This window comes from Drosophila virilis, chromosome 5 (genome assembly GCF_030788295.1).
Source record: "Drosophila virilis strain 15010-1051.87 chromosome 5, Dvir_AGI_RSII-ME, whole genome shotgun sequence".
NCBI lineage: Eukaryota > Metazoa > Arthropoda > Insecta > Diptera > Drosophilidae > Drosophila > Drosophila virilis.
Window position 1 is genome coordinate 19,273,963 of NC_091547.1, and position 12,172 is coordinate 19,286,134.

General features: G+C 38.4%; 1 protein-coding gene across 4 annotated transcripts; it reads left to right on the forward strand.

Annotated features, from left to right (window-relative positions):
* The first annotated feature begins 659 nt into the window (after positions 1 to 659).
* On the forward strand, positions 660 to 6,901 carry LOC6626894 (uncharacterized). 4 transcript variants are annotated; one of them, XM_070209907.1, is made up of 7 exons: positions 660 to 762; positions 3,226 to 3,439; positions 4,161 to 4,302; positions 4,426 to 4,568; positions 4,629 to 4,785; positions 5,428 to 5,542; positions 5,666 to 6,901. In XM_070209907.1, the coding sequence occupies exons 2-7, from the start codon at positions 3,391 to 3,393 to the stop codon at positions 5,792 to 5,794; spliced, it is 735 nt and encodes a 244-aa protein (XP_070066008.1). In that variant the 5' UTR covers positions 660 to 762; positions 3,226 to 3,390; the 3' UTR covers positions 5,795 to 6,901. The 4 variants fall into 4 exon arrangements, with proteins under 4 accessions (XP_070066008.1, XP_070066010.1, XP_002049428.2 ...); XM_070209909.1 differs by having other exon boundaries at positions 665 to 762; positions 3,223 to 3,439; XM_002049392.4 differs by having other exon boundaries at positions 666 to 800.
* Positions 6,902 to 12,172: the final 5,271 nt, after the last annotated feature.

The following is a 12,172-nucleotide window of genomic DNA, read 5'->3' on the forward strand; positions in this document are numbered from 1 at the left end:
AAATATTTTACAAACCAAAATGAAATTATTATTAGGAACAATTGTCTAAGGCTTATTGGCTTATTGGCTTATTGACGAGGCCATCTGTGGGCCAGATAGCTGCAAGTAAATCTTATCGCTCGACAGGAAATTCAATGGTTTTGGCTTATTCAATTAATTAAGTTAAAGAGTTCGGCAAATTATCAGCTCTTTATAATAAATCAAGTGCATGCAGTTGATAAGAACAATACAACAAAACAAAACAAAAAAAAAAAACAGAAGAAGCAAAAAATGTTGCTTGAAATGTGCTTAGGCAGCGAGCGCATCAGCTGCGTTGATTGGCTTATCAAATGCAGCTGTCTATACAAAAAACACACACTAAATCAAAAAAAAAAAAATAACAAAAGAGAAGTGAACAACAACAATAGCAACACGAGCGTTGGCAACATGCAAATACCTGTTGTTTCAGTGTTGCCAAGCGCAGCTGGCAACATTTTGCCATGTTGCCAGCAACATGCACGACAAGTGCCCAACGAACGCTTGGCGCTTGCCATTCGTGCGCCAACGAAGCTGCTCGCGGTGGGTGTGGTGGGTGTGGCGGGGTGCCGTCCGCTGCTACTGCTGCTGCTGCTGCGGCTGGCTGCTGCTTGCGTAGCTGCTGTTGCTGCTGCTTCTTCAGTACATTTTTGTTACTCGCACGGCGAACAACGCGGCGCGCTTGCGTCTCTACAGCTGCTCTCAGAACTTGGGAAAGTGTTTTGAAATTTAATGATCGTCGCGCAGGTGTGGACGCTCTCTAGCTGTAAATGCAATCAAATCAGGCAATGACAACAATATTATTTCCATAACAGAAAAAAACGCAGATACTAAATTAAAAAAATGCGTATAAAAATAAAAATATAAAGTAAAAACCTGATTTCTGTGCCGGCCGCATGCAGATCGCATCGCATCGGCATCGGCGGGCGAGAGGCTCGTCCGACTGCATTTTTTTGAATCTTGGCACTCTTTGCGTCACGTGCTGCCCCGCCCAGCAGTGCGCCCCGCTGGCGCGCACTTTCAAGGCAACTGCAATTTGCGATCTGTCTCAAAAATACGACTCGCTCAATTTCAATTTCAATTTCATTAAATTTTCTTCTCTTGCTTTAACCGTGTGGCATTCGATTTTTGTTCCTTGTCTTCTCATTTCGGATATTTTTTAAGTGTTTTGTTTTCCTCCGTTTGTCAATTGAGGCAACAACAGCTGATCATTGAGCATTTAATTGGAAAACACAAAAGTCCATTAGATTTGCTCGTTTCAATTTGTTGTATAAGTAGTCCACAGTGTTGTTGTTGTTGTTGTTGCTGTTATTGCTATTGAAGTTGTTGTCGTTGCAAGCATCTATTAGCATTTTAGCTTTTAGCTAAGTGATAATTTCTTTGACCCAATGTCAATGTGTCTGTCACACGACTTTTCCACCAACTGAAGTCGCTTTCAAACGAAACGCAACGCAACGCAACGCTAAGCATGAACTGACCTCAGACAATATGTTTTTTCTTCTGGTATTCGTTTACAATTAATCGAATATAAACAAAACCCGCTTTCGGAAACTATCAGAAGCTATGGCAAATGTGCCAATTGGCTGGCATTTATTTATTTATGGAACACTAAAAGTGCTTAAAAACAGATAACATAACAAAAACTACACACACACGGACACACACACACACGCACACACACACATGCAGCCTGCATCAGAACTGTAAAACTGAATCGAAATAAAAAAAAAAACAAAGTAAATAATAATTTGGCACGGTTTTTGTGCAAAGCAAAATCTTTTTTTTGTCTTCTGTTTCTTTTACTTATTTTTTTTTTTTGCATGTTTCTTTTGCATATTCGCACGCCTACGTTATATCGCTTTTCGGCTCGTAGATAGGCTGCAGTCAAGAGTTTTTCAGTGGGGCATATCGACTATGGCATCAAGTTTGACATTACTTTCATTTTCAAAGCTCAAGCTATTCAAATCAAATAAAATTAGAATTAACTTTTTCATTAGACTGCTTTGGGATCTTAATTGAGTCCTAAATGACTTAATTAATGATCTTAAATCAGGTCTAAGTATTTTTCTGCCACATTTTAATTGAAAGACAATTCATAATATTTGCATATGGCAGTTACAATACATCAACATTTGCATACTTAGTATATAGCTCGTATATAATTAACTAGTATAATGCAAATGGCAATGCAAACTTTTTATGTGATAGGGCGTGTGAGTTTTACTTTATTGATGGTAAATATAGGACGTAATATTACACAAGTTTTTAATTATATGTTTATGCCACGGAACTCAATTGTAAGGCTTAATAATATTATTTCAATTTAAATTTATTCCATTTTACACATATACTAAAGATATGCGTAGTTTTTTTTTATTTTATTACTTTTATTTTTATTTTATTTATTTCCTCTCAATTCAATTTAAATTCTCATTCAATTAACTCAATTCTTTCAATTATTCCCCCAACTTCCGTGTAGCAACTTTTAAATATCTAACTGCTTAGCGTGTCGGAAGTTAAATTGATTTGAATATAAAACAAATGTAGAGCGCTTTGTACTTTGCACCCTTTTACTCTTCGACAAGACCAAATCAAGTTTTCGAATGCTCTCACTTATTCACGATGTGTACAATAAAAAGTAGCCAAAAGATCCACAACAAAAACCAAGTGAAGAACCCAAACAAATAAAATTGTTGCTTTCGGCTTTCGTTTTTCTTAGATTATATTTTCTTTATTTTTTGTTTGTATATTTATAGAATTTGTTGCTCTTGTTTGAGAATTTCTGTTGAAGTGCGCCGAAAGATCTTAATTTGCAGTGAAATAATAAAAACGTCAAAATTAACGCATTATTTATGCTGAAATTTCAAATAAAATAATTAATTGATGAAGAATAGAAAATTCAAGCCGAATTCAACATACTCTTGCCTTGGTTAACATTCTATATACAAAGAACTATATTTAGACATTAATATTTTCATGCTTAAAAAAGATCGGAACGTTAAACAACCGATTAATGGACTTTTCTTAATGCCTAACACACCTAACGTCAAGTCTGAAGTACTCTTGGTCAAAGTGTAAAATGCACTCAATATTTTTGCATTTGAGGCGCATTTGTAGCCATGTGTAGCTTTTGTCAGTTATATCTTTTCTCTTGATTTATCAGTATATTTATTTTATTTTTTGCTCGTCTTTCTTTTCATTTTCAAGTAGTTGTCGTCTGACGTCACACGTGCGATCTTAGTGCAAATGACGGGAGCAATTACACGGTAAAACGTGCAAAAAAGTGTAAACTGGAACCAAAACTAAAGGCAAAAAGAAAAAAAAACACAGAGCAAAGATATAGAAAACAAAGGCAAATCGCAAAAGAAAAACAAAATGCATCGAAGCTGTTGCTGTTTGACGTGGACGACGCTGCTGCTGGCGGGTAAGTGCAAAATATGGCCTGACTCTGGGCAAAACTGCAAACGCATCAGAACATGAATCTGGAACTGATGCTGAGTTTACGTCCGAATCCAAATCCGAATCCGAGCTTGACTCTCTTATCGCTGCGATCAGGTGAGGGCTGTCAGTCAGTTTAATTGGCAGCTGCGTGACTTCCGCCACACGGGCAATAGATGCACTGGGCAGGGCAAGAGATAGGAAAGGGGCGGGGGGAGGTGGCAAGAGGGGAGGGGGGGTCAGGCAGCGTATACCAAAAACCGAAAAGTTTAAATTTATGAAATGCCAATTTCACTTACGCCCAACTTTATTACCCCTGACGCACATTTGCAACTTTGTGTTGCAGCTGGCAGAGCTCCACGAAAGAGCGAGTAAGTGTGAGAGAGAGAGAGACAGACAAGCTGACTGTGCACGGTGTGTGTGTGTGTGTGTGTGTGTGTGAGTGTGTAGGTGTGCGTGAGTGTGAGAGACTCAGCGGCGCCAAGTCTCAGATTGCCTTTTAGCTTTCAAGTTGAGCACTATCCACTGTTTGTTTGCCAGTTTGTTTATTTGTCTCCTTCTGCACCTACCACCCTTTCCCAAACCTCCCCCCTCCTACCACCACCCCGCACACCCTTCACCAACTGACTCTGTGTTTCTCGCCCCATCCTTTTGTTACATTTTTGTACTCGAATTTCGCAACTGAAAATGTGCATTGTGCCAAACAGCGTTGCTGATGGCGGTCGTAAGGTCAGAGGAATGCGGCCAGGAGGAGTTCACCAAGTGCGCCGAACCACTTGAAATGCTGCATTTAACGTCGGAATTTTCGATTGGCGCTGCCAAGAAGGACGAATTGGATAAACTTTGTCAGTAAGTTGTAGTTGCCTGAATTGAAACAATAGCATTAACGCCGTCATGTCTGTTATCCATGTCTAATGTCCCAACAACACAATCTACTTGCATTCCCCTCACTCCTCTACACCGCATTCACAGTGAGCTGCGAAAGGGCGTACGATGCATTCAGAGCTATACGCGTCGCTGCATGGATCTGCAGCAGCGGAACCAGTTCAATAAGCTCTACCATGGCACCAACCAGTTCATCCGGGATCTGTGCAACAAGGGCGAGTTTCAAGAGGGTGAGTCCACCAAATAATGCATCCATTTCCAGAGCCGTGTCTAAGTCTTGTGCCACACAGAGTATCTGAAGCATGCGCCCTGCTCGGAGATGGCCAAAAAGGATTTCGAGGTGTGCGCCAATCGCTACAAGGAGACAATGGTCTTTCTCAAGCCCAACAAGAACCAGGATACTCCAGAGAATGGCACACTAAACGAGAATATTAAAACCATTTGCTGGTGAGTGCAACACACGTGATGCGACTCACCATATTTGTTTTTATAATGCTCAGCTCATTTGGCATTCACTTTTTATCAGCATGATTACATGATCTAGTCGCTGATAGTCCGCCTATACAAAAAAAAATAAAACCTGTTTGCCAGCAGCTCACTTGCGGCTTAGTTCAACTTTTTTATGATTTCAATTCATGTTTGTTCGGCTAAACTTGCTTGATGTGCATAATATCCATCAGACATCATTTCGATGGAGTTTTAATATGAATTGAAAACTAGTTCACCTTGAATCGGTATAAGTAATTTCTTGCAACTTGCTTAAGAACTGAATATGCGCTATACAATTTTATGGCCTACATTTATTTTATGTGCAATGTAACGTGTTCTTTTCTTTATGGTTTCTGATAAGATTTAATCAAAATATCTATAACCTTTCTATTAATAACGATTTCACTATTCAAAGCTAATCCACTAATTGAATATTTCAAAAAGTTTCTTTGTTGAAATACTTCTAATGTGCTTGAGATGCACAGATAATATCTGTTAGATACTTATATACACGCACATTAGGTACACAATAACAAACTGAGTACGTTTCGCACATGCTAGAAAATTTCAATTTTTTAATTTCTGTTTTATCATGGATAGTTCTATAAATGAGCTGGTGGATTGCTCGGAAAATGCCGCTCGCAAGATTTGTGGCAACGATGCGGCCAAGTTTACACGAGAGCTGGTCGACAAATACGCAAACAGCTTAACCAAGGTGAGTTTGGATTGCAACAGAACGCAATAATGCTCATAAGCCAAATCAGTTCAGTCTCTCAGGAACCTGACTGTCAAAACGTTCAGCTAATCAAGAAATCTTTTGCTTGTCTATCTATCTCAGATCTATTGCGAGGACTTCACACGACATCCGCATATATGTCGAGATGAGGAAGGCGATGGAGCTAGCGCGATGAATCGCAACAGTTTCGGCATGCTCGTATCTGTGTTGCTGCTGCTGCTGGTCAGATAGATGGACAGGGTTGCCATCAAACACAGTTAAGTTCTATTTTTCAATCTAGCGGAAAGCCAACAAAATACACACAACCACAGACCCACACACACATAAATATAATTATACAATAGTTAAGGTTTCTAGAACACAATGGTACAGCGTTTAAAGGTGCCAGTCCCCCCTACTTCCTGAAAAAAAAAACAGAAGGAAAACAACATGTTATTTGTTGCATCAACTTGCGGGCTTTGTTTAGAGTTGCCAATCACAAAACTGAGTGCGAAGCAGAGTTGTATAAGTGTAGCCTACTTATAAAGTAAATGTAATAGCTAAGCGTATAGTCAGTGTGTACACATACTTTATAATAATAAATATATACATATATATATATATATATATATACATATATATGTAACTGTACAGTTGCAGCAGGTTAAGTAAGTTGGAAAGTCTTCATAGGTATATAGGTTAGTGTCTACAAATATGTTGAATGTTTCTTCTAGAGGATAGCAAATGTTGTTGGCAGTTGGCACTCAAAACAATAAGTGCAATAATATGTTAATTGAGCTGTCACAGGTTCTCAAAGGGCAAATATATATATATAGCATATGTATACAATATGTTTAGTTATAATTGATTTGGCTAAGTGTGTTGCCTTCGTATCTAGTTGGAAATCAGCAATTGTGAGTTCAATTCTAATCAAATATTTTAGCTAAAATTTCAGCAGCTGGAATACACACACACACACACACACACACACGCACAATATAAACACGCACAATTTATATATAAAGAGAAAAAAAACCCACATACACATATCGGCAATGAATTAAAGTGCATTTCTTAATGAATTTTATAATTATTTCTAAAAAGGGAATAGTTAATTTGCAACTACGTACATTATGTATAACTATTTATTCAAACTTTATAATAAAGTTGAGCACTTATTTAAAGACACCAAAATGTAAATATGCTAAAAATGTAACAGTGTTTATAAAAATAAAAAAGGTATAAAAAAAAAAAAAACAAAAGCAAAACGGAAAAAATATAATAATCAATATATGATAATGGCATACAAATATTACAAGCATTACAAAATAAAATGAACATTAGTTTAACTTAAAAAACTGTGAATATATTATGATTAAAGAGCAACATTTATTTTAAGCAAAAACTATACACAAACACACACGCACACACCAAAAAACCCCACACACACACACACGCGCAAAAAGTAAAAACAATAAAATGAAAATAAATTAACAAACCAAGAAAAAAAAAAAAAACTGCACAAAAGCCGTGCCAAAATGCTTTTTACTGCAACGTGTTCCACAAAAAATGGCATGGCCAAGGCAAGGGTGAGGGTAGGATCGGATAGGATAGGGTACACAGCGCATTTTAACCAAACCAAAGTACGCAACGCTCCTGCCGCACAGATATTTCGGGCCTGGCGCCCGGAACTATGCCGCGCAAATATGCGAGCACATAAGCCGCGGGGCCCCAGTTGGACCGCCCATAATTTATGTTTATGCTCTCTCCTCATTAGAGCCAGCGGCTGGTGCGACTGCAGCGGCGCCTCACTTGTCGCCAAGTAGCTAATTTATAGGGTTGCCACGCTGCTCAAGGGCAACTATGCAATCGGCGATCATAATTATCGAGGGGTGGTAAAGTGAAAGCTTCAAGCTTTGACCATTTTGTGCACTAATAAATAATCGATATATGTTTGTTTATTGGGCGTGGCTTTGTTTGATTCAATTCTTGCGAGAAAATACACTTTTGCTTTACAATACGGGCTGCGATTGGAAATCATCCCAATCGACTGGCTAAAAGATTGCGGATGTCTCATCCAATCGATGTCTTCGTTCGTCTAAATCACTTAGATTGGACTTAACTGTAGAATAAGTTGTGTTCGTGTAAGTTTAATTTAAGTTGTTCTGGTTCTAAGAAAGTATAAAGATTGTTATTCTTATAATAGTCGGAGCAGGCGAACTGCTCTTGAACGTTTTTACTGGCATCCGAGCAGGGAAAAATCTTCTTATTTAATTTTATTTTTGAGAGCTCAGTACACGCTTAGCTTCTTTTCAGTTCTTTTCCTAAAATCAATCAGCCCTCTTTAAAAATGCATATTCTCTGTCATGCATTAAATGGAATAAAGTAAGGCATTCAAATTAAAAATTTAAACAAAAATGTATGCAAAAAAGTAGTAGTTTTGAATAGCGAAAAATTCTAAGAAAAAAATCTACAAACTTTTTTTTAACAGTTTTACGTGTATAAATATTACAAATGTATGTAAAGTAATGTATGATGTGGTAGATATCCAGATGACATGAACCAATAGTCAAATAGGTTTATTTATAGCCATAGTTAGTCTATGAAGAACAGATAAGTCCATATTTCAATATTGAAGTTTATTAACATAAAATATTTAAAGCTGGCGTCAAAAATGTATAAGCCAAACTTTATTAAAGACAACCTTGCCAAGAAATGAAAAACGGTTCAGGACGAAAACGAAATATAATGTTGCTTTTCGCAAATAAATTTCGTTTTAAAATTCCTACCCCTTCCGCACAGCAAGCTAAATATTCAGTTTGAAATGCATAAACCATATTGGTTACCAGGCTAAGCCATCAACTTTTTGCGGCACCCAAAATACCTGAGTTACCTCGTATTTATAGTCAAAGCCGAACAAAGGCAGCTTTTTGGAGAGTATCAAGAAAGATATTTTCATTAAAACTCAAACAAAGAAAACGCTGATTAATTGCAGCAATCAATTGTAGGAGGATTCCCCCGTATTCCAAGTATTATGCATATGATTGCTAGAACTCAAGCAGCGTCTTTTTAATACGGCAACGGTATAAGGTGCACGGCATCAGGGGTCAGGGGTCGGGGGTCAGCCGAAAATGCATTTCAATGAAAGTATCTGAGAAGTTGAAGTTGTTTGCAATTTCCAATGCCAAAATTGAGCAAATCAATATGGAACGGTGCAGAGCAGTGACTATTACCTGCTGGCAGGTGAGACTCTGCAACTGTCCTGCAACTGCCTGCGAATGCAGCTCAAATATTTACGTTCCATTTAAAGTGGCCGAAACAACAGCAACAAGAGCAGCAGCAACAACAACCACAAGTTTGTGCTGCTGCTGCTTGACCCACACACACATAAACACACACACACACACACACACACACAGCACACACTTGTACTTGGAGCCAAGCCATTTTCAACTTCATTTGTTGTGCAAATAGGCGAAACGCATTGCTGAATGTTGCTCGGACAGAATACCTGTGAGTGTGTGTGGGTGTGTGCGTGTGTTCGGCTGTGTGTGTGTGCATTAATTTAAAGTCATATTTTTGACTGGTTGGTGGCAACTTGAGCTATGCTGGCGCTCATAATGTTGTGCAGTTGGCTGCCCAAAGCAATTTCTGAGTTGCTGCATGCTTGAGGGAAAGCTACTAAGCTACTCGTGGCTGTTGTTGCAGCCACAGCAAATGTTTCCTACACTAACTAATTTTATTTTTTTTTGGTGTTTCGGTTTTTGTGGTACGTTTTAATTGATTGAAATATCTTTGTGGCAACGGAAAGCGGTAAGTGCCAAGGCTAGCAGAATGTATGCTGAATTACTTGAATTGCAGCAGCCCGAAAGTGTCGACGTTAAATACTCTACCTGCAAGTTGGCCAGCTGGCTGCCAGTGCATTATGTCCATTCATGCCATCTATACTGTCTAGATACTCTTTTCACTGTCTGGCAGCTTAAGCCAAGCTTTTTTTAATCCATTTTAAGCGGCAACAGAACGATTACAAATTGCTTCGTTTTTGCTTTTCACATTTCTGCTGCGACTAATCTGCAATTATGTTTTACATAAAAAACGTATCACATGCCGCGCCAAACAACAACAGCAACAAGAACAACAAAAGTTTTTATTTTTTTGGAAAGTTTTGTCGAGTTTGTTAGACTGTTGGACTCTCAACTCGCTGCTTGATTGTTTGCTTGTTGTGATAGTCATGAAAAAGCGAGAGAAAAAAAAAAAAACAAAATATTAAAACTACCAAACCCAGCTGCAGCAACAGCGTCAACTGTCAGTTGCACAGTTGGGCAACGGGGCGTATGTGTGCTGTTTGTTAAGCGAAACAGTTTCTATTGTTGCCATAACATCGTGTACAAATCAAAGTTAATTAGAGAATGGCACACGATTACAGACGATTGTAGATTGCACTCGGCAGCAAGTTTTGTCACATGGCAAAACTTGTGCACAAAACTCGCATTGTTTTTGGACAATTGTTGGGCATTTAGAATAGTCTTAACTCTCGTTTAACTAACCACATTACTATCTCTTATTGATGCCATTGTTGTTTACAATAAAAGCTATTTTACGCATAGCTGAAAGCTAGAAGATATTTCAGTTGTCAATGGCATCCGAGCAAGGGTTTTTTTTTATTCTGCCACATTCTTGTGTTTAAGCCTAATTAATAATATTAACAGCAATGATATCAGTAATATTGAATCAAATTAACATTAGACAGGAGTATCAATATAAATGATTAATAACAGAGCAGCGCTCGGGCAGAAATACCTTTAATATATTATATTAAACAGTCAAGTCTAACATAATAAATATAACAAAAAAAAAAAGAAGCCTTCGCAAATTCTACGTCTCTTTAGAAGATGCCTAGCCAGTCGAATTGGATGAGGTAGGTATTTTTCCATCCATAGTAGGGATATTTAATTTTATTTTGCAATAAGTTTGCTTTATGTAGAACTAATTGGAAACGGGTGCTTTAATTGTTGTGCCCCAAATAGTTGGACAAGCTTTGACTTTACGCATTCGATTTGTTTTTAACCCAAAAAAAGTAAGTGCTCGGGCAAATTCTTACATGTGAATCGAACAAAATGTTTTTCTTTCAATACGGTCTGCTAGGCTTTTAGAGCAATTCATTCGACTGGTATTTTTGCGCTTGTGCCCTACTCACTTGATACAGATCTTTGCCTGCCCCGCTGCTCCGGTCGCAACGCCAACGAACTATCGCAAAATGCTGGCAACGATCAAAGCGCGCGGCGGACACTTGAAATCATTTGCAGCAGTTGCAAAGCCGAAACTGCCTTCAGTTATGGCACAGTGCGACAGTCAAAGCCACAGCCGGCAGCAGCAGCAGGAGGCGCCACCGCTTTGGCACTACAGCTTGACACCTCGCCAGGCGACTCGGCAAGTAGCCCGCGGTGCCGGCGAGGCAGCCAACAAGTGTTTAGCATTTTGTTTTCAGTGCAATTAAAACGCGCTGCCACGCTGGCAGCACTCAAGTGTTGCCGTTGTCGTTGCCAGCAAATAAACAAGCAAACAAACAGCCACAAAAGACGCACACAAAGCCAACAGATCCAACAGAAACAACGGCCGCGCAACTCTCTCAAAGTTCCGTCGAGCGGTTTGCTACCCTCACCCTTAAATCTTCCCACCGGGTAGTTTATTCTCTAGAATTTGTGGTTTTCTATTTTTTTATTCACTGAGTGCAGTTTTATATAATATATTGTATTAGATAGAGGCTGATCGGTTGGTAAATAATTATATGCCTATCTGTTGTTATATTTAAAATAAATTAAGAATAGTGTAGACTTAACCGATTTTTTATAAATTATTGCATAAATTGTTAATGTGCTTATGCTAAGACTAAGAAAGATAGATAAACAAAATCTCCGCTTATTAACAGACATATAGGAAGATTTTATAGTTTGCCCAAGTTTGATGGGTATTTTATATTCTAACTTAATTTTATATGTTAACTGAATCCAAATCTGTGCTAACTGTTTTTTAGCTGGCAGCGTGACATTTTTCGCATGCTGCTGCATCAAAAGGCGGCGAGGATGATGTTCTAAGTGCGCCTGGGGATATGCAGTGAAAATGGCATTTTAAGCACAGGCGTATACGTAATTTATGAGCGGGCTGTTGAACTTGCCAGCCAGGCAGGCACAGCCAACAGCCTAAGAGCCAGCCAGGCAGCCAGTGGTATATGCTAATGCAACACGCTTAATATGCAATAATTGCAGTTTTTGCAACAATCAGCAAAATGAAAGAGAGCCAGAAAGTTGAGTAAAAGAAGAGCAGATATTTTTAAAATTGCAATTTTGGCATGCAAAGAAATGCTTTTGCACAAAACTAATTCAATAAAAACTTCTTGCAGAGCTAACTAAAAAAAAAAAAAAATAATAAGAAATAAAAATATATATTTATAGACGTGCACTTGGATCATATAATATGTGCATGTGGGCATGGCTCGACAGGAGGCCTAAATACGCTTCAATTATTCAAAGCATGTAACTGATGAAGCAGAAATGCAGCAGACGAGACTCGGCCCCATAGAAAGTCTGAGTCAGTTTTAGTATTTTTGAGTGCAACATGTTATAGATATGC

Excerpts from the sequence above, each read along its gene's own strand:
- LOC6626894 (XM_070209907.1), top strand. The coding sequence starts at position 3,391 with ATGCATCGAAGCTGTTGCTGTTTGACGTGGACGACGCTGCTGCTGGCG. Across the intron at positions 4,786-5,427 it reads AATATTAAAACCATTTGCTG|TTCTATAAATGAGCTGGTGG; the intron begins GTGAGTGCAACA and ends TATCATGGATAG. Across the intron at positions 5,543-5,665 it reads ACGCAAACAGCTTAACCAAG|ATCTATTGCGAGGACTTCAC; the intron begins GTGAGTTTGGAT and ends TATCTATCTCAG.